At 42.6% G+C, this 20,645-nt stretch overlaps 1 protein-coding gene and 1 long non-coding RNA gene across 8 annotated transcripts; one reads left to right on the forward strand and one right to left on the reverse strand.

The window, feature by feature from the left end:
* On the reverse strand, positions 1-9,597 carry amdhd2 (amidohydrolase domain containing 2). Its single transcript, XM_045714906.1, has 12 exons — positions 9,314-9,597; positions 7,234-7,374; positions 6,916-7,052; positions 6,569-6,708; positions 5,717-5,771; positions 5,275-5,487; positions 4,724-4,812; positions 2,335-2,479; positions 2,000-2,107; positions 1,858-1,926; positions 1,327-1,428; positions 1-899 (listed from the first exon to the last, which is right to left on the reverse strand). Exons 2-12 carry the CDS (start codon positions 7,314-7,316, stop codon positions 826-828), a joined length of 1,215 nt encoding a protein of 404 aa, XP_045570862.1. The 5' UTR covers positions 7,317-7,374; positions 9,314-9,597; the 3' UTR covers positions 1-825.
* Positions 9,365-20,198, forward strand: LOC106600680 (uncharacterized). 7 transcript variants are annotated; one of them, XR_001327883.2, is made up of 7 exons: positions 9,365-9,616; positions 14,398-16,129; positions 16,239-16,557; positions 16,815-16,891; positions 18,607-18,715; positions 18,982-19,025; positions 19,182-20,198. It is a non-coding gene; the product is annotated as an uncharacterized lncRNA (long non-coding RNA). The 7 variants fall into 7 exon arrangements; XR_006769152.1 differs by adding an exon at positions 10,931-10,969 and having other exon boundaries at positions 9,501-9,616; positions 18,982-20,198; XR_006769153.1 differs by lacking the exon at positions 9,365-9,616 and adding exons at positions 10,167-10,416; positions 10,931-10,969 and having other exon boundaries at positions 18,982-20,198.
* Positions 20,199-20,645: the final 447 nt, after the last annotated feature.

Consider the following 20,645-nt stretch of genomic DNA (forward strand, 5'->3'; position numbering starts at 1 on the left):
CAATGTCTGAATTTACAACTTTAATTACTTAACAAGTAATTACATTATTGCCATCAGCCAGCAGTCAAAAAAATTTCAGCATTGCAACACCGTGTATAGCTTTGTGAAATGTTAGGCTTAACATGAGAAAATTATTACCAAATAGGCCTACCAATAAACATTGATCCATTTGCTAAAGCAAAGCTTTACATGCCCTGGCACCACAGAAATCCTATCATCGATTCGATATGCATGCAGCTGCATAGATATGTCACAATTTCAGCACCATGGACAACGATCGGTAGTCTATACTTTATGAGTGGCTGTCTGGCTGACACTTAAGATTTTGTTTTATTTTAGGGAGGGGGGAGGGATCCAACCCTGCGGGGGTCCAGAGAAACTGCGTTACCCCAGTGCCATGTTCCCATGTATCAAACAGATTATTAAAATAATTTCACTGCAGTATATGTTGTGTTAAGTGTCTTAATGCAAAATGTCAATAAAAATGTAGCACAACACTATTGCATTCTATACTGTAGCATTTTACAAGTGGCTCCATTTTACCAGGGTGCAGCTCAAATAGCACCCTGTTCCCTACATAGTGCACTTCTTTGTGCTACATCACAAATTATTCTTATAGAGTGGTGCCATCTAGGGTCTGAGATGAGTGTCCAGCACAATGCAGCCAGGAATTGACTGTGTCCCAAATGACACCCTATTCCCTTTATGATGCTCTGTTCTGGTCAAAACTAGTGCACTATTTAGGGAATAGGATGCCATTTGGGACATGCCCGTTTGGTCCACGTGGGTGGGTGGGGCAGTGGTGGGGGACTGATTATTATGAGGTCATTTCCTCCACACTTCCTGGCCTGCGATGTAGGTGGCTCTGACATTGAGAGCATCATCCAGCAGAACGAGATCTAACGGAGGAGAGAGGGGGACACGTTTTACCATTTAGTGCTTCTTCCTACACCACACACAAGACCTAGACCAGTTGTTTTCAAACATCTCTTCGGGACCCCCAGACATTTCACAATTTTCTCACATTTGTGGAATAGTTAAAAAACATGGAACAGCAAGGGGTCCCCGAAGAGAGGTTTGAAAACCCCTGACCTACACAACCAGTTGAGGAGACTAATCCTAACTAATCAATGACCTTAATCAATCAATTAAGTACAAGGGGGGAGAGAAAACCTGTAGACATTCAGCCCTCCAGGAATTGAGTTTGACACCCCTGGAGTAGACAGAGCGAGACCGCCCTCTGCTGTTTACTTTCTCACCTGCCCCTAGTCCAGGGGGCCTTTACAATCGCTTACTTAAGTGTGTGTGTGTGTGTGTGTGTATCACCTGCGTCTGCCCCATAGTCCAGGGTGCCTTTACAACGGCTGATGCCCAGGAGCTGGGCCGGGTGGAGCGACGCTGCCTCCAGGGCTTGCTCCACACTGCAGCCTGTCAACACAAACACACACAGGGCCGGATTACCAAATGGGAATGCAGGGCACGTGCTCTGGGGCCCCCAACCTTCAGGGAACCCCCAACCAAATGTTATTAATTTTTATCTTTGGGAGGTCGGGGGCCCTGGAGCACATGCCCTGCATACATGGCAAAATTCTCTCTCAGCATCATGGTAAAATGTTTAGAATATCAGCTTTAAAACTGCTACAATAGCATTATAAAAGTGCCACAAAAAAATGTTGTGTGTTAAAATGCAGGAAGTTAGCTATTTTCCTAAAAGGGGTTGGGGGGGCCCCCTGGAGGTCAATGACCTAGGGACCCAAATGTGGTAGTCCGGCCCTGCACACACAGTAGTAAGTAAGCACATATTTAGAAGGACTGAATAACTTTTGTAAGACAGTAAAAGGGCTAACACACACTCACCTGACGCCTGTTTGAAGTGCCTGACACACATGTCCATTGTGGCTATACTGCCACTGAGTGTCTTGGTGCCTATGAGTAAAGACAGTTTTAGAGACAGCTTTGGGAAAAAGTTGTGTTTACACCTTACAAAAGAGATTCTGACCTGCTACATAAGCATGGAGCCCCTGGATCTCAATGACTTGCTGACCCAAGGTGTGGCGGCCCGGAGGTAGACCCATTGCTGTGATGGCATCAGTCACCAACACTAGACCTGTAGGACAAACACATTAAGCCAACACAAGCATTGCCATAGATCTATTGCAATTAGTATGCATATTATACCTGACATTGCTTGAACAATTTCTGGTTTCAAGACTGAAACCCACAACATTACAACAGAAGACTCCAATAAACACTCCAACACAACCCCCCCCACACACACACACACACATCAGAGCACACACACACAGAAGCTGTGCGTGTAGTTCTTACACAGACCTGTAGGGTGTGCTCTGTGAGCAATACGCAGGGCGGCAGAGTTGGTGTGGATGCCATCAGCAATCATTCCGTAGAAGACTGTCCGGTCCTGGGGAACCTGGTCGCTGGTGAGGAGACCTACAATGCCCGGGTCTCGATGGTGGAACTAACCCATCACGGTCACCATGGCAACAGAGAGAGACGTCCATCATCTTTCATTACATTATTACAGTAGCATTGTGAAACTGTAGTTGAAAAGACATGGCAAGGCATCTGAAGCATGTGTCCAACAGTATAGAGTAGGCAGAATGTCTGTGATTTGGCTGACCACACCCAGAGGTGGACAGGTTAATCATTGACCCCATTTACACTTCTCTCCTATTTATACTGTATGGTTTGAGAAACAGAAACACCATCAGTGTAGTGATGCAGGTCTTTAGATGTCGAACACATGAAATTGTGTCATTCCAAATTTTATAAGCAACGTTACATTACATTTTGTATGTCTCCAGCAGTTTCCCCTACCAGCTGTTCCATACTCCGTGTAGCCTGCTGCTAGAATGGACGGATATGTATCGTTCAAGTTGCAAAAAATGGATTATAACGTTGCAGATAAAGTTGAAAGTGAAATCGCACAAGAAGTGTCTTTGGTGGTAAAAAAGCAAGATTCTCCTATAAGGGTTGTCCAGTAAAACGTCAGTCAGCGATGTTACTGGAGAGAGAAACAGAGGATTGTACTACACTCAAATACGAAAACTAACATATACAGTACATACTAAAAATGTACAGTTGAAGTCGGAAGTTTACATACACTTAGGTTAGAGTCATTAAAACTCGTTTTTCAACCACTCCACAAATTTCAGTAATTTTTCCAACAATTGTTTACAGACAGATTATTTCACTGTATCACAATTCCAGTGGGTCAGAGGTTTACATACACTAAGTTGACTGTGCCTTTAAACAGCTTGGAAAATTCTAGAAAATTATGTCATGGCTTTAGAAGCTTCTGATAGGCTAATTGACATAATTTGAGTCAATTGAAGGTATACTTGTGGATGCATTTCAAAGCCTACCTTCAAACTCAGTGCCTCTTTGCATGACATCATGGGAAAAGCAAAAGAAAAGGCCTCAGGAAAAAAAAAAATTGTAGGCCTCCACAAGTCTTGTTCATCCTTGGGAGCAATTTCCAAATGCCTGAAGGTACCACATTCACATGTACAAACAATAGTATGCAAGTATAAACACCATGGGACCACACAGCAGTCATACCGCTCAGGAAGGAGAAGCGTTCTGTCTCCTAGAGATGAACATACTTTGGTGCGAAAAGTGCAAATCAATCCCAGAACAGCAAAGGACCTTGTGAAGATGCTGGAGGAAACAGGTACAAAAGTATCTATAGCCACAGTAAAATGAGTCCTATAATCGACATAACCTGAAAGGCTGCTCAGCAAGGAAGAAGCCACTGCTCCAAAACCGCCATAAAAAAGCCAGACTACGGTTTGCAACTGCACATGGGACAAAGATCGTACTTTTTGGAGAGATGTCCTCTGGTCTGATGAAACAAAAATAGAACTGTTTGGCCATAATGACCATCGTTATGTTTGTAGGAAAAGGGGGAGGCTTGCAAGCCGAAGAACACCATCCCAACCGTGAAGCACGGTGGTGGCAACATCATGTTGTGGGGGTGCTTTGCTGCAGGAGGGACTGGTGCACTTTACAAAATAGATGGCATCATGAGGAAAGAAAATGATGTGGATATCTTGAAGCAACATCTCAAGACATCAGTCAGGAAGTTAAAGTTTGGTCGCAAATGGGTCTTCCAAATGGACAATGACCCCAAGCATACTTCCAAAGTTGTGGCAAAATGGCTTAAGGACAACAAAGTCAAAGTATTGGAGTGGCCATCACAAAGCCTTGACCTCAATCCTATAGAAACGTTGTGGGCAGAACTGAAAAAGAGTGTGCGAGCAAGGAGGCCAACAAACCTGATTCAGTTACACCAGCTCTGTCAGGAGGAATGGGCCAAAATTCACCCAACTTATTGTGGGAAGCTTGTGGAAGGCTACCTGAAACATTTGACCCAATTTAAACAATTTAATGGCAATGCTACCAAATACTAATTGAGTGTATGTAAACTTCTGACCCACTGGGAATGTGATGAAAGAAATAAAAGCTGAAATGAATCACTCTCTCTACTATTTTTCTGACATTTCACATTCTTAAAATGAAGTGGTGATCCTAACTGACCTAAGACAGGGAATTTTTACTCTGATTAAATGTCAGGGATTGTGAAAAACTGAGTTTAAATGTATTTGGCTAAGGTGTATGTAAACTTCCGACTTCAACTGTATGTGCTCACTGTGCTAAATGGAAAACATAATACAATATGATGCTGTGTTATATTACTCACAGGCAGCATAGCATTGAAGAGATGTGTGATGAATGAAGCTCCGTTCTGCACAGCCTCCTCAGCTTGGGACAGGTTGGCTACAGAGTGTCCTACACATGGAATAGGTTGACAGGTACACTTAGTGATATCACATCATCCGACACAGTGTGGCAACCTCCTGCTTACAGACAGGAGATGTCTATTGGATTGCATCAACAGCCTGGTTTTCTGTTGTTTAAAATAAGTCCTCATAAACCCTTTATAAGGCCTATATAGATGCTTAATAAAACATTTGAGCAGATGTAATACATACAGTATAAAGGCTATGTCATTCCCAGCATGCACACAAAGAGGAGCATCTAAGTCATACATGTAAATGATATTTTATTCCCATAATACTACACCTACCTAGAGACACAGTGATGTACCTCTGAGCCATCTCTGACCATATGACATAGATGATTCATAAAACATGCATAAGGCGTACATAGATGCTTCACAATTAAATCATGCATAAGCATATGTCATAGGCCTACATAAAGAGTATTCTATTCCCAGTTTAATACACATACCTAGAGAAACAGTGATGCCCCTCTGAGCCAGCTCTCGAACCACCTTCTCACTGTTGGGTAGCTCGGGGGCCAACGTCACCATGGCAACGTTATCCAGGGTCCCGTAGGTCTCAATCAGGTCCAACATGCCGCCCGACTGGAAGGAGCGCAGGTACTGCTCCGGGTGGGCTCCCTTCTTCTCTAAACTGATGAATGGACCTTCTAGATGACAGCCTTGAGAGAGAGTGAGGGGTGGGGGGGATGGGTAAGACAGCGAAATGGACAAGAAAGGGCAGAAATATGAAATATTGACAGAATGTGTAATGGCATATCACACTGTTTTATAACATTTCCTCTATGACCATACAGTTATATGGAATACAGTATTGGATATCATGTCCAGATATAAGGACCAATCAGACATATGAAAATGTGTCTACATCCTTCCTGACTGCATCCTTACCCAGAACTCCAGCTCCCTCCACTCCTCCACTTTGAACTTTAACCTCAGTCAAGACCTAGAAAACAGGTATTTTACTCGAAAGGTACGTGCATAAGGATTTCATAACACATGCATAAATATTGCATTCATAAGCAATACATAAGAATTTGATCAAGCCTGCATGGAGTGCCAGGCCAGGTCGGTGTGGTTTGCATATTTGAGACTATTTGGATCCAAATCAAATCACATTTTATTGGTCACATACACATTAAGCAGATGTTATTGTGAGTGTAGCAAAATGCTTGTGTTCCTAGCTCCAACAGTGCAGTAGTATCTAACAATTCACATTGCGCCAGACAAGATCAATCCACCACAGCTCAAGTATTTGAAAGAAAACGAACACTATTTGAAACACATTTGAATGGGAGTCACTAATGACATACACTATATATACAAAAGTATGAAATGGTTTGTTGAGATCGGTGTGGAAGAACTTGACTGGCCTGCACAGAGCCCTGACCTCAACCCCATCGAACACCTTTGGGATGAATTGGAATGCCAACTGCGAGCCAGGCCTAATCGCCCAACATCAGTGCCCCGCCTCACTAATGCTCTTGTGATTGAATGGAAGCAAGTCCCCGCAGCCATGTTCCTACATCTAGTGGAAAGCCTTCCCAGAATAGTGGAAAGCCTTCCCAGAATAGTGGAGGCTGTTATATCAGCAAAGGGGGGACCAACTCCATACGCCCATGATTTTGGAATGAGATGTTCGACGAGCAGGTGTCCACATACTTTTGGTCATATAGTGTATGTGAGACAATGGTGAGAAATGGGACATGTTGTTGAGAGGACAGGTATAGAGGTGGTGCCTACCTTGTGGTAGATGTTTGGAGGGGAGGTGACTAGGGTGGGTAAAAAAGAGGTGACACCATGCTCCAAGATTTTCTTGGCTACTAGGGCCACACCTCCTCTGACATTACTGGTTGCTTGCGAGAAGTCGATGCCATATCCTCCTGTGGGTGTAAAACAATGGATCATCGATTTGAGTTTGGAAAATCCTGTATCCAATGGCTTCCTTGTTCTGGTGAGAGAAACAGCTCGCAGGCTGTGTTAGTTTTAGCAAGGAACATTCCTCCAATAAAGCTTTAAGAAGTCCATACCTGCAATTGAATTGGGGACAGTCCCTGGAGTGAATTGACACCCCCCCCAAAAATACTAACCATTGATCTGAACGTCAATGAACCCAGGAGCGATGATGAGGCCTTCACAGTCAACACGTTGATCTGCGTAGCCTTCCTCATCAAAGAACAACTTCTCTGGGTCTAGGATCCTTCCTTCCCGCACCCACAGATCCTCTCTGGAGGAAAGACAGGAACAATACACACACACACAGTTACACAAACCCTGTCACACACACACACACAGTAACACACATCGTAACAACGCTTGTTTTACATGTAACGGTATTTATTTTACATGTGTAACGGAGTGTGTATGTATGTTCATAGCCACGTGATTGTGTGTTCATTTGTGTGTACCTCTGCAGCTTGTGATCTCTTAGTATCCTGCAGTTGACGAACTGGGTGATCGGCGCCTTCGACACAGACTTATTGGTAGGCATCTTCCACAAGACGCTATGTCACCTCTCCTGAAGTGTAATCACTTCAGGCAGACTCTCTCTATAAATAACAGCCAAAGAACAGTACAGACAAGTTATCAAAGAAAGCCTTTGAAGAGTTACACTATTACAGTACACTATTACAGTACCAACCTGTAAAACCTTGAATAGCCAACTGTTCCGTCTTTATTCTTCAGGTTACATATCACATCTGGGATAATCAGTATACCAACCCACCACCATAAACAGACACGCCAATGTAAGAACCTTCCTATAACAACATTGTACAATGCTGAAGGTGCAACATTTGACTTTGACCCCCATGTTGTCATTGCATTTTATTTCACCCTAAAACAGATCTGATAAGAATCTAACACTAAAACCATTTGAATACAGTGTTGTTAGTCTATTAATGAATAACAACAGTGTGTAGGGAGGCAAAGACACCGTAAATGACATGATAACAGGAAATAAATCTATTTCCATGACAGAATAAAAGCAATGTTGGACTTACCTTGCAGAGAGCATAGTTTCAAATACATGCAACTTAAAAGTTACATATCACAAAATGTGTATTTGAAATCTTTTGGACATCAGAGCAACCTTAAGGGAATCTTATTCGAGTCAGAAAATTATGTTCATATGACAGAGAAGATATACAAAACCTTGCAGAGAGTATATCCAACTGACAATCTCTTAGAAAAAAAAATAATAAACTATTGGAACCAAGACTTAATAAAAAGAACTGATGTTGGCACAAGGTGGAGGGAAAGCTGGAGCATAACTAACTAAATTACAGTTTAAGAAAATCTACGCTTAATCCAGTATGAACGAATGTATAGAATTTATAATACAGAATTCTGAAATTCAATAGCACAACGGCAGTCATATCTTAAGTGTAAAACTATACTGACCAAAAATATACAAAAATAACATGTAAAGTGTTGGTCCCATGTTTAATGAGCTGAAGGAAAAGATCCCTGAAATCTTCCATTCGCACAAAAAGCTTATTTCTCGCAAATGTTGCGCATTTTTTTGGGCATCCCTGTTAGTGAGCATTTCTCCTTTGCCAAGACAATCTTGACAGGTGTGGCATATCAAGAAGCTGATTAAACAGCATGATCATTACACAGGTACACCTTGTGCTGGGGACAATAAAACACCACTAAAATGTGCAGTTTTGTCACACAACACAATGCCACAGATGTCTCAAGTTGAGGGCAATTGGCATGCTGACTGCAGGAAAATCAACCAGAGCTGTTGAATGTTCAATTCTCTACCATAAACTGCCTCCAAAGTCGTTTTAGAGAATTTGGCATTATGTCCAACTAGACTAAAAACCACAGACCATGTGTAACCACACCAGCACAGGAGCTCCACATTCGGTTTCTTCACCTGCGGGATCATCAGCTACCAGCTACCCAGACAGCTGATGAAACGGAGTATTTCGGTCTGTAATAAAGCCCTTTTGTGGGGAAAACGAATTCTGATTGGCTGAGCCGGGCTCCCAGTGGCTGGGCCTGGCTCCCAAGTCATGTGAAATCCATGGATTAGGTCCTAATGCATTTATTTCAATTGACTTATTTCCCTATATGTACTGTAACGCAGTAAAATCTTAATTGTTGCATTAATATTTTAGTTAAGTATATTTATATGATTCATACTTTCAGTTTTTCCGAACACAAGTCACTCGCGCACAAGATCGTGATTGCACATGCGCAGAACAAATATACCGCTGGAACGCCGATTAAGCTGTTTACATGTCGGAATAATTCGAAAGATTTCGGCGTACGCTTATTTCAATTTTGACCTTACACCGAGTAAGATAAGCAGAGTAAGGTTTTACATGACCATTTGCATAGTCGGCGTAAGCAGTTTAATATAGAATTATTATTATGCATGTAAACGTACATCAATGTCTTACATGAAAACGTTGGTATGATCTCAGCTGTAAACGAATAAGATAGCTCATCTTTCTTTTGAATAAATCGAATACTTGCCCCATAGAAGACAGTCAAGTCGCAGTCAGTGAGAATTCCAACAACTGTAGACGGATGGAATCATGTGAGAATGCTGCAGTCAGCTGATCAAAACAACGAACAGGACTCGCAGAAGCGAAATAGCTAGGATACACGTAACAAAGAACAATGATGTTTCAGCGGATGTATAAATCTGAAGCATCCGGTTAGCGTTTCCACTCGGAGCAAAGCTCTCGTAGTAACTTGCGGATAGGAGGGTCTGAGGACTGGCAGAGAGCGTTAGCTCCAGAGGCGGCGGAGGATGGTGGTTGGAAGAGCGCCACGGTAGGTCTTGATAAAGAAGAACATCGAGGCTGCGTTTCAAACTCAACCTACGGTCCAAACACTTAAAAAGACACACCCTAAGTCCACTTACCCTCGCCATCTTAGTGGGTGGTCCAAATGATTAGCCAAGCAAGGGACGTTTGCAACGTAAGCCCCGCAGCCCTCGTTTTTAGTCGGCTTTGCGAGTGTACAATTATGTTCACTCCGGGGCCTGAAACTCCCCATAATTCAATTCGCGACGATTGTACAAGTGGCGTCACTACAGTCCCTGGTTCAAATCCAGGCTGTATCACATCTAGCCGTGATTGGGAGACCCATTGGGCGGCGCACAATTGGCCCAGCGTCGTCTGGGTTTGGCCGGGGTAGGCCGTCATTGTAAGTAAGAATTTGTTCTTAACTGGCTTGCCAAGTTAGATCAATTAAATACATTAATTTAATTAATTAAATAAAAATATTAAAAAGTCCGGGAAAACCTAAAAACAGCATCAATGGAGAAGTCAACATACAAGTGTAAGTATAAACGAATGCAAATAAGTTATCAATTGTGGTACTAATGCAAAAAGTAAACGCTTCTTTGTTTGGTTATCATTTTCCTTCAGAAGTTCCAGCTAGACATTCTAACGTTAGTTAGCTAATTAATTTGCTAGCTATCATACAGTGCAGTAGGCGAATATTAATAATCATATATTTAATAAGTAAACATGCACTCATAATTGACTGCAGCGCATATAAAGCATCCACAACCTACCGGTGCCTGAGAACACAATCATTGCAGGATGAACGAGTGACGAATTACCAAGGTAAAGTTGGTTTTATAGTCAAGTTTTTAATGTGCCATTGTTTTGTGAAATAAAAAGTGGTTATGTATTCAGACTCTAAAAATGTATTGCCAAGACCGATAGTTTCTTATGAATAGAAATGTAAAGTGTTTATGTATTCAGACTCTAAAAATGTATTGCCAAGACCGATAGTTTCTTACGAATAGAAATTAACAGACGTATCAACAGACGTTCGCCAAAAGCCATTTAAAATGGTAAAAATCAATAACTAATGAATTGATTACCACAGAAACAAACAAAAAAATAGATATGATTTATTCTATAAATGTCTAGCATACTTTTACAACCTTTGTTTTGAATACAAATTCCAGTTTTGATTTGATAGAAATACATAGAATCTATCAAATGCCATTTAAAACTGTATAAATCAATAAGTAATTAATTGATTGTCACAGAAACATCAAACTATGTATTTATTCTATAAATGTCTAGCATACTTGTACAACCTTTTTGGCTAATCCAATTGTGGTTTCAGGGTGGGTGAAAACAGTTGGGTGCTATGGAATCAGTGAAGGTAACCAGAAGTGGTCTTGTGATAATTGTTTATGTTTCTGCTGGTCAGAGGTAGAGGCGCTCTGTGTTAAATGAATGGGGGCAAGAGATGTGAATTGTTTTGCGCTCAAGAAAATGGTGCTATTGAAAGGAGTGATTACTGGGGTAGGGGTAAATGTGTAAGTTGACCAACTGAAGGGGAAGATTCCCAGTGTTTGTGATGCTCGTCGTTTGGTGCAACGCAAACAGGATTTTTTTAAATTCCTTTTTTTTATTTAACCAGGTAGGCCATTTGAGAACAAGTTTTCATTTACAACTGCGACCTGGCCAAGATCGGATGGCGTGAGTGGTGAAACAGAAGAGTTGTCTGTTCTTTTGAGTTATGATGTTGAGTCTTTGCCCGACAAAATGATGTTAGGATATGTAAGTTATCCTGTACGAGCTTTTGTGATGAATACATTATATTGTTACAGGTGTCAAGCTTATGGGCATGTGGCAGCAGTGTGTAGGGGGGAGGTTCCTGGCTGTGAGAAGTGTGCAGAACGGCATGAGACAAAATAATGTGTAGCATTGGGAAAAGTAGTGGTATGTGTTAATTGTAGGGGTGCCCATGGGGCTGGTGATCAGAAGTGTCCTGTGCGAGAGAGGCAGGTTGAGGTTACCAGGGTTAGAGTAGTGTAGAAGTCATATGCTGAGGCAGTGAAGAAAGTAGAAGAAGATGGGTCAAGGGGGAAGGGTCATGAGAGAGGAGTGGTGTGAGTAGTAGATCTCTACCAGTACAGAGGGATAGGTCAACAAGTGATATGTTTCAGTAAGATTGGATTTTTAACATTTATAGCAATGGTTATCAACTGTATTGCAGGGATGGAACGTACGTCGCAGAATATTGAGGTTGTGGTGGCAGCTGCAAACTATAGTTTTGGCAAGTCAGTTAGGACATCTACTTTGTGCATGATACAAGTAATTTTTCTAACAATTGTTCACAGACAGATTATTTTCACTTATAATTCACTGTATCACAATTCCAGTGGGTCAGAAGTTTACATACACTAAGTTGACTGTGCCTTTAAACAGCTTGGATGGCTTTAGAAGCATGTCATGGCTTTAGAAGCTTCTGATGGTCTAATTGACAACATTTGAGTCAATTGGAGGTGTACCTGTGGGTCTATTTCAATGCCTAGCTTCAGACTCAGTGCCTCTTTGCATGGCATCATGGGAAAAGCAACAAAAAAAAAGCCAAGACCTCAGAAAAAAAATTGTAGACCTCCACAAGGCTGGTTCATCCTTGGGAGCAATTTCCAAACGCCTGAAGGTACCACGTTCATCTGTACAAACAATAGTACGCAAGTATAAACACCATGGGACCATGCAGCCATCATTCCACTCAGGAAGGAGATGCGTTCTGTCTCCTAGAGATGAATGTACTTTGGTGTGAAAAGTGCAAATCAATCCCAGAACAACAGCAAAGGACCTTGTGAAGATGCTGGAGGAAACAGGTACAAAAGTATCTATATCCACAGTAAAACGAGTCCTATATCGACATAACCTGAAAGGCCGCTCAGCAAGGAAGAAGCCACTGCTCCAAAACCGCCATAAAAAAAGACAGACTATGGTTTGCAACTGCACATGGGGACAAAGATCACACTTTGGAGAAATGTCCTCTGGTCTGATGAAACAAAAATAGAACTGTTTGGTTGTAATGACCATCGTTATGTTTGGAGGAAAAGGGGGGAGGCTTGCAAGCCGAAGAGCACCATCCCAACCGTGAAGCACGGGGGGGCAAGCATCATGTTGTGGGGGTGCTTTGCTGCAGGAGGGATTGGTGCACTTCACAAAATAGATGGCATCATGATGCAGGAAAATTATGAGGATATATTGAAGCAACATCTCAAGACATCAGTCAGGAAGTTAAAGCTTGGTCGCAAATGGGTCTTCCAAATGGACAATGACCCCCAAGCACATTTCCAAAGTTGTGGCAAAATGGCTTAAGGACAACAAAGTCAAGGTATTGGAGTGGCCTTCACAAAGTCCTGACCTCAATCCCGTAGAAAATGTGTGGGCAGAACTGAAAAAGCGTGTGCGAGCAAGGAGGCCTACAAACCTGATTCAGTTACACCAGCTCTGTCAGGAGGAATGGGCCAAAATTCATCCAACTTATTGAGGGAAGCTTGTGGAATGCTAGCTGCAATGTTTGACCCAAGTTAAACAATTTAAAGGCAATGCTACCAAATACTAATTGAGTCTATGTAAACTTCTGACCGGCTGGGAATGTGATGCAAGAAATAAAAGCTGAAATAAATCCTTCTCTCTACTATTATTCTGACATTTCACATTCTTTAAATATAGTGGTGATCCTAACTGACCTAAAACAGGGAATTTTTACTAGGATTAAATGTCAAGAATTGTGAAAAACTGAGTAAGTTTATTTGGCTAAGGTGTATGTAAACTTCTGGCTTCAACTGTAGTTATTTATTTATTTATTTATTTATTTTTAGCAAAGTATAAGGGAATTATTCTCCAGCCTAGTTGGATGCGGTAATGTAACATTTATTGGATGCCAACCGCCATTAAACCTCATTGAAGAAGAAGGCATTTTCACTCGCCACCAAATTTGGTGATGAGGGAGAACCCAGTAGCCGGCAGTGGGAGATGTAGCGAGATGGATTTTGGCTGACATTCTGCACATTTTCTCATCAATAAAACATTTGACCTCAGTAGTTTTCTGATCCCAAACTAAAACATGTTAGAGTGGACTATGTTTGTAGACTTTACCCTTTGCCAAAGTTAGATTCTTTTAGTTGATTAGGATTTAAAGGGTGACTTGAATTATTGCATACATGCAATTCACAGAGTAGGCGTTCCCTAACGGAAATATGCAATACATGCTCGATGCCAGGCACAACACAACTGGGAACCCTGGAAATCTTTGACTTCTGACTTCAGTGTGTTCAAGAGAACTGGGACAGCAACGACCACCCACTGGCAAAAATCATTTTGAATGGTCATCCAACTCGGAACTCGGGCCTCTTTCTAGAGCTTCTGACTTAAAGATCACTGACATCATGATTTGACCTCATATTTTTACAGACTTTCCAGTTGTCTTGAAAGCACCATGAGTACCACATTATGAGTCATAATACCCATAAACCCTAGCTGTAAAACCAAGAAATGGTAACATTTCTTTTTTTGTTGCCACATTTTTGTGTCTGAGATTTTAGAACTACTTCATATAAGGTCTGTGTTTCATGTAGGCTTACCCTGGCTTGACGTTTTAATAACCATTCAAATCTCTCTCAGACAAGGTAACATAGTAGGATTTTAGATGTGCAGATAGACCTAAGCCCAGTCTATTTTACTGTTACTATAGTAAAGTCTGTGGGTTATGGGAAAATATAGACGTTAGCATTTTAGTAATCAACCTAGCTAGTAACTTATTTTTTGGTCTTTCAGATTGGCAGACTGGAAACCCAGTGACAACACTCAGGTCTGCAGCTGACATTTTCTGTTGGGAAAGAGAAATGGCCCTGTATTTGCCAGAAAATGTTGCGCATCCATCATCGCAGAAGAGGAAGAGTCATACACTTCCACAATGGCAGAAGAGGTAGATCCAGACACATTCAACATGGCAGACGAAGTTCCCGGCGCCTCGGCCACTGAAGAATGTAGGAGGCTGCTGTCTACACCGTTGCGGAATGTTCTCACTGAGGTGCATCTTGAGGGAACAGCGCAGTTGAAGGTTCTACAGGAGAATCAGCTGTATACCTGCAACAGGTATTGAGCATCACAGCTGTCTGATAAAGTACTTATGATGGAAACAGGACTTCCAGACAAAGACATGTTCAACATCGTTGTTGAATACTTGGAATGTTAAAAGGACTGTGTTGTCTACTTTGCCAAGTGGAGGGTGAAGATGCTGTCATTTGAGGATCAAGTGTTTATGGCTCTTATGAAGTTGCATCACAGCTACATCAACTTGCACCTGGCTCAACTATTCTGTTGTAGTGCAATCACTGTCAGCAATGTTACCATCACTTTCATTCACGTGATCCACAAGCTTTTTTTCATTAGCATCATGAAGACTTCCAAGTCGGGAGAAGAACCAAACGTGCTTGCCTGCGTCTTTTCAGGGGTCCAGCGGAAACTGCAGGATGGTCATTGACTGTACTGACATGGAAGTTGCTACTCCAAGTCAGATGGATCTGCAGAAGCCAACCTAATCTGTGTACCATTCAATGCACTCCTTCTAGCTACTACTGGGTGTTGCATCTAATGCAGTGATAACATACTGCCGTGATCTGTATCGGACAAAGCAATTGTCCAGAAGTCGCGGTTTGAGAAGATTTTCATGTCTGGAGACATGATTTTTGTCAGACAAAGGCTTCTTTTTTTTTTTTTTTTATCTCCCCAATTTCTCCCCAACTGGTAGTAGTTAGTCTTGTCTCATCGGTGCAACTCCCGCACGGACTCGGGAGAGGCGAAGGTCGAGAGCCTTGCGTCCTCCGAAACCCAACCAAGCCGCACTGCTTCTTGACACAACGCACATCCAACCCGGAAGCCAGCTGCACCAATGTGTCGGAGGAAACACCGTACACCTGGCGACCTGGTCAGCGTGCGCTGCGCCCGGTCCGCCATAGGAGTCGCTAGTGCACAATGAGACAAGGACATATCCCAGCCGGCCAAACCCTCCCTAACCCGGACGACGCTGGGCCAATTGTGCGTCGCCCCATGGACCTCCCGGTCGCGGCCGGCTGCGACAGAGCCTGGGCTCGAACCCAGAATCTCTGGTGGCACAGCTAGCACTGCGATGCAGTTCTTTAGACCTCTGCACCACCCAGGAGGCCCAGACAAAGGCTTCTTAATCCAGAGCTTGACGCGTGCAGGAATTATTGTGAACATTCCTCCATTCCTGAACCACGAAGGTTCACAGAGCGTGAGATGCATCTCACAAAAGACATAGCGAGAAACGGGATCCATGTTGACAGGGCAAATGCTCGATTAAAGATGTAAAAATCCTGAAATTCATCCCACCTTATCTGCCTTATAGTAATGCGCTGGTGCAGACTTGCTGTGCACTTGTTAACATCCAAGACACACTCATCAGAGAAGTAGCTGTTGGTTGGGAAACAAGAACAACGAGGCATGAGGGTTTGGTGTTGAGGGACGATTTGTCACATTGTCGAAGGTGGGGTTGTGTTAGGATAAACAATGCATTTTCTGTACAGATAAAGTTGATACAGCATTGAAAAAGACCCACTATTGGCCAAATGTCTCTTTGTTTTCCATTCCAACAGGAGTGCCTCCCTCAGACCATCCGGTGCATGGACATCCTGTACCAGTGTGATGTGGTTGTGGAGACTACAGCACATCGAGCCTGTGGACGAACAAGTCACTATCTCATCAAATATGATACAATATTGTGTAAAACATTGAATTTGTAGATCTCTCAATTTTGACTGTCCCCTTTTCCACATGTTTTATACATGAGACGTGAAATGCGGAACATCAGGCTCACCCCACGAGAAGTATGATCAATGCGACCCTCAGCAAGGAGAAGTGATGTCTCTCCCATCCTGCATTTACCAGAAACTGAAGCTCCACACAGCAAAGGGGGTAAGAAATCATTTAAACTTCACAGATATAAATTCCCACTGTGCCCATGATAAAATGCAATGTGAATTGTGTTGTACGACTGAATGAAACTGTGAGGAGATGCACTCAGACCAGCCCTTGTGATTGAACTTACGTTAACTATGTTACCTTAGTTGGCTGCTTTGAGCAAAACTTGAATGTAATATAACCTATTATGGGAGCCTAGTGTGTGTGTGAACGATGTAATATTTTTGGACCATTTGCTTCCCGGAAAACAGGTACTGACAGGTGGTGCGAAGAAGACGCTGATCCAGTGCCCCCCCCCCAAAAAAAAACATTGGAATAAAACATCAAGGTAAGAAAAACTATGTGCGAAAAGTATTTACAGATGTTCACTGTTGCGGTGTCAACTTTGGGAGCATGTGGTCCTTGAAAAACTCCTCCAGTCCAGCAGTATGAGTCTGCCAGAGGTTGTCACACTGGATGGGGATGGTAATGGAGACTTTGGTGGTCCACACAAAGAAGAAGCAATTGTCCAGCAATTGCCAGTAAGGATGGTCTTCATGAAGGCTGTAAGACCCTCCCTCCTCCTGGATATAGAAATCCTTTGACATCACTGCCTCTTCAATGGAAAGGTCCCTGGACTTCCTGATGGGCCGCCCCCAGGTGGTAAGGTTAGGTAAAAACACATCTGCCACGCTGATCCTCAACACGGGGGGCCCCTCAGGGGTGCATGCTCAGTCCCCTCCTGTACTTCCTGTTCACTCGTGACTGCATGGCCAGGCACGACTCCCAACACCATCAAGTTTGCTAATGACACAAGTGGTATTCCTGATCACGACAACAATATGACAGCCTATAGGGAGGAGGTCAGAGACCTGGCCATGTGGTGCCAGGACAACAACCTCTCCCTCAATGTGATCAAGACAAAGGAGATGATTGGACTACAGGAAAAGGAGGACTGAGCACGCCCCCATTGACGGCGCTGTAGTGGAGTAGGTTGAGTGCTTCAAGTTCCTTGGTGTCCACATCACCAACAAACTGACATGGTCCAAGCACACCAAGACAGTCGTGAAGAGGGCACGACAAAACCGATTCCCCCTCAGGAGACTGAAAAGATTTGGCATGGGTCCTCAGATCCTCAAAAGGTTCAACAGCTGCACCATCAAGAGCATCCTGACTGGTTGCATCACTGCCTGGTATGGCAACTGCTCGGCCTCTGACCGCAAGGCACTGCAGAGGGTTGTGCGTACGGCCCAGTACATCACTGGGGCCAAGTTTCCTGCCATCCAGTACCTCTATACCAGGCGGTGTCAGAGGAAAGCCCTATGTTTCTAGTCATTGACTGATCTCTCTGCCACCGCACGGAAAGCAGTACCAGAGTGCCAGGTCTAGATAAAAAATGCTTCTACCGGCAAGCCATAAGACTCCTGAACAGCTAATCAAATGGCTACCCAGACTATTTGCATTGCCCCCCCCCCCCTTTATGCCTCTGCTATTCTCTGTTTATTCTCTATGCATTCCACTGAACCTGCCCCAGAGACGGTTCCTTAGACACTGAAGATCCTTCTCTGTGGGCTCTTGGGACAGAGGGTTGTTGTCTTAAGCCAGGTACAGATCATCCACTGACTCCACCTGGTTGGGCACGGCTGGCTCCCTCCACTTGCATTCCACATCCTTACAGCCGATATTGTGAACTGCAAAAATAGCCAATGGTGCCGCCTGGCTACACTTATAAGCTCTATGGGGACATTCACATGTGGTAGAGAGAATCCCCTGGTCACCTGTAGAGATCTGCTAAGAGGAAAGATGTTAAGTGCCATATGCCTTTCAAAGCATGACTTTGAACAGCTTGAAATGCATTTGTTTTCAGAAATGTGCTATATAAATAAAGTTTGATTTGATTGATGACATTACAGCTGTAGCATTTTTAATAAACTGTAATTTTCACGAGGACAAGTGCAGTTTTTCCATTACATTTTTATTGAAAATTTGGGATTTTATCACTTGACATCAATTTGTAGATGCATCGAAATGTTGACTTTATGTCCCCTTTTCCCCACGTTTTAGAAATGAGGTGTGGCTTGCGGAACATCCTGCTCACCCCATGAGAAGCAGAGCATGATCAACGCCACTTGCAGCAAGGAGATCTTCTGGAATGGATGTACTCACTCTGGGGGTAAGATAATTTAAACATCACAGATCTAAAATCCTACTGTGCCCATGATAAAATGCAATATGATTTGTGTTGTACTACTGAATGAAACTGAAGAGATGCACTCAGACCAGCCTTTGTGATTGAACTTTGAGCTGCTTTGAGCAAAGCTTGAATGTAATAACCTATTCTAGGAGCCTATTATTTGTTTACAGACAACACCCTATCCAACAACTGTGAACACCTTGAAATGCATCTTTAATTGTTCACTTGTTTTTCGACAATGTCAGGTAGAGGCAGGAATGACTGGGTTCTTCAGCAAGTAAGACATGGGGTAAGAAATAATTTAAACATCACAGATATAAATTCCCAATGTGCCCATGATTAAGTTAACTACATTACTTTTAATGTACCCTATTCTGGGATACTAGTGTGGTATGTATGTACAATGTGGAATATTTTTGGACCATTGGCTTCCCTGAAAACGGAGACTGATAGGAGGATCAATAGGAGTCTGCCAGAGGTCGTCACGCTGGATGGTGATGGAGGTTTTGGTGGTCCCCACAACGAAGAAGCAGGTGTCCCTTCAAGTGACGTGGAGTTGACCTTGGACCAAGTGCCAGTAAGGATGGTCTTCACGGAGGCTGTAAGGTCCCCTTGCACCATAGGGGCATTTGACCTCCACCAATGCTGTGGTGCCCACCAGACCATCTGGTGAGGCACCCAGAATCCCAGACCCTGTGACCCAAAGCCCTGACTCCTGCACATCCATCCCTGTAGCCATTTTGAATGCCTTGATGCCCTCCTCTTTATCTGTGCCCCACTTTTTTTTAAATGTATGCATTTTAAGAAATGTCATATAAAAATAGTTTGATTTGATTGATGACTACAGCTGTAGAATATTTAATAAACTGTAAAGTGCAGTTTTTCCATACACTTTTAAATGATAACTTGGGATTTTGTCACTTGACATATCAATCATACAGTGGTAAGGATCCTATAAATCAAGACTGTGTGGATGCATGTACCTCTCCGAATAAATAAATACAAAGTCTGATGTCTAAACAAAGTCAATTCTGAATGTCAATTAGTTTTGGATTAATTCTCATCAATGATAACTCAGTTTTAGAATGTTATCACTAATCGAAGTCTGGTATCCGGGATAATCTGGTTATTGATTATATGATTAGGTGTCTCTTTCCTTATAGAATGTTGACAGCTGTATAGAAGAAATTGTATTGCTATGATGCTCAAACTTATAGGTTGCATGTTCAAATCCAGCGATAGATTTTTGTTTTAAGCCTATCCCAAACCTTAACCATTGTGGTAATGCCTAACCTTAAGATTTCAGTTAATGACTGAACTTAACCTTAAACACTTCGAAATTTGACTTTTGAGAAACATGGATGAACGTCTACTCCTAACTTGAGAGTGTGAGAGCTTGTTGACTTTTTTTTGCATGTGACTACTCATGTTTGTTAATAACAAATAAACATAAATAAATGTGCACAATGAGCACTTGTTGTCTTTCAAATACATCATTAGAGTTGTTGGTTAGCTAGTTAGTGAATTTTACATGGAGAAAATTGGGCTTCTGAAATGAAAATGGATGGCCCTCCCTTCAGTAAAATATATTTTACCTAAAACTTCCCTGAACGCTTGAGAAAAAAAAATAGTGACCGTCCCCGATACCCAAAATATTAATTAAAAGAAAGTCAATAGCAGAGAACATTTCTACCGTTTACCCTCACTTCTTGGACAGACCAGAGCCTTCGTCCTGTAAGCATTACATGGCAACGCAGGAATTTTGATCGCGCACAAGGCTGCGGGTCAGAAGCGTGTGTGTTCGCAGACCACCATGGACAAGAGTAGGGTTGAAAAGATCTCCTTTAGTTAAAAGCATTGCATTCATCTGTCACCATATTTGCAGGTCAGAGAAAAAAATTGCCTTTTA

This window comes from Salmo salar, chromosome ssa03 (genome assembly GCF_905237065.1).
Source record: "Salmo salar chromosome ssa03, Ssal_v3.1, whole genome shotgun sequence".
Lineage (NCBI taxonomy): Eukaryota > Metazoa > Chordata > Actinopteri > Salmoniformes > Salmonidae > Salmo > Salmo salar.

Bases quoted from the DNA above. Each gene is read 5' to 3' on its own strand.
- amdhd2 (XM_045714906.1), bottom strand. From the start codon at position 7,316: ATGCCTACCAATAAGTCTGTGTCGAAGGCGCCGATCACCCAGTTCGTC. The intron at 5,772-6,568 runs GTAGGCACCACC...CCTGTTTTCTAG, and splicing joins CTCCAAACATCTACCACAAG to GTCTTGACTGAGGTTAAAGT. The intron at 4,813-5,274 runs GTATGTGTATTA...TTCCATGTGTAG, and splicing joins GGGCATCACTGTTTCTCTAG to GACACTCTGTAGCCAACCTG.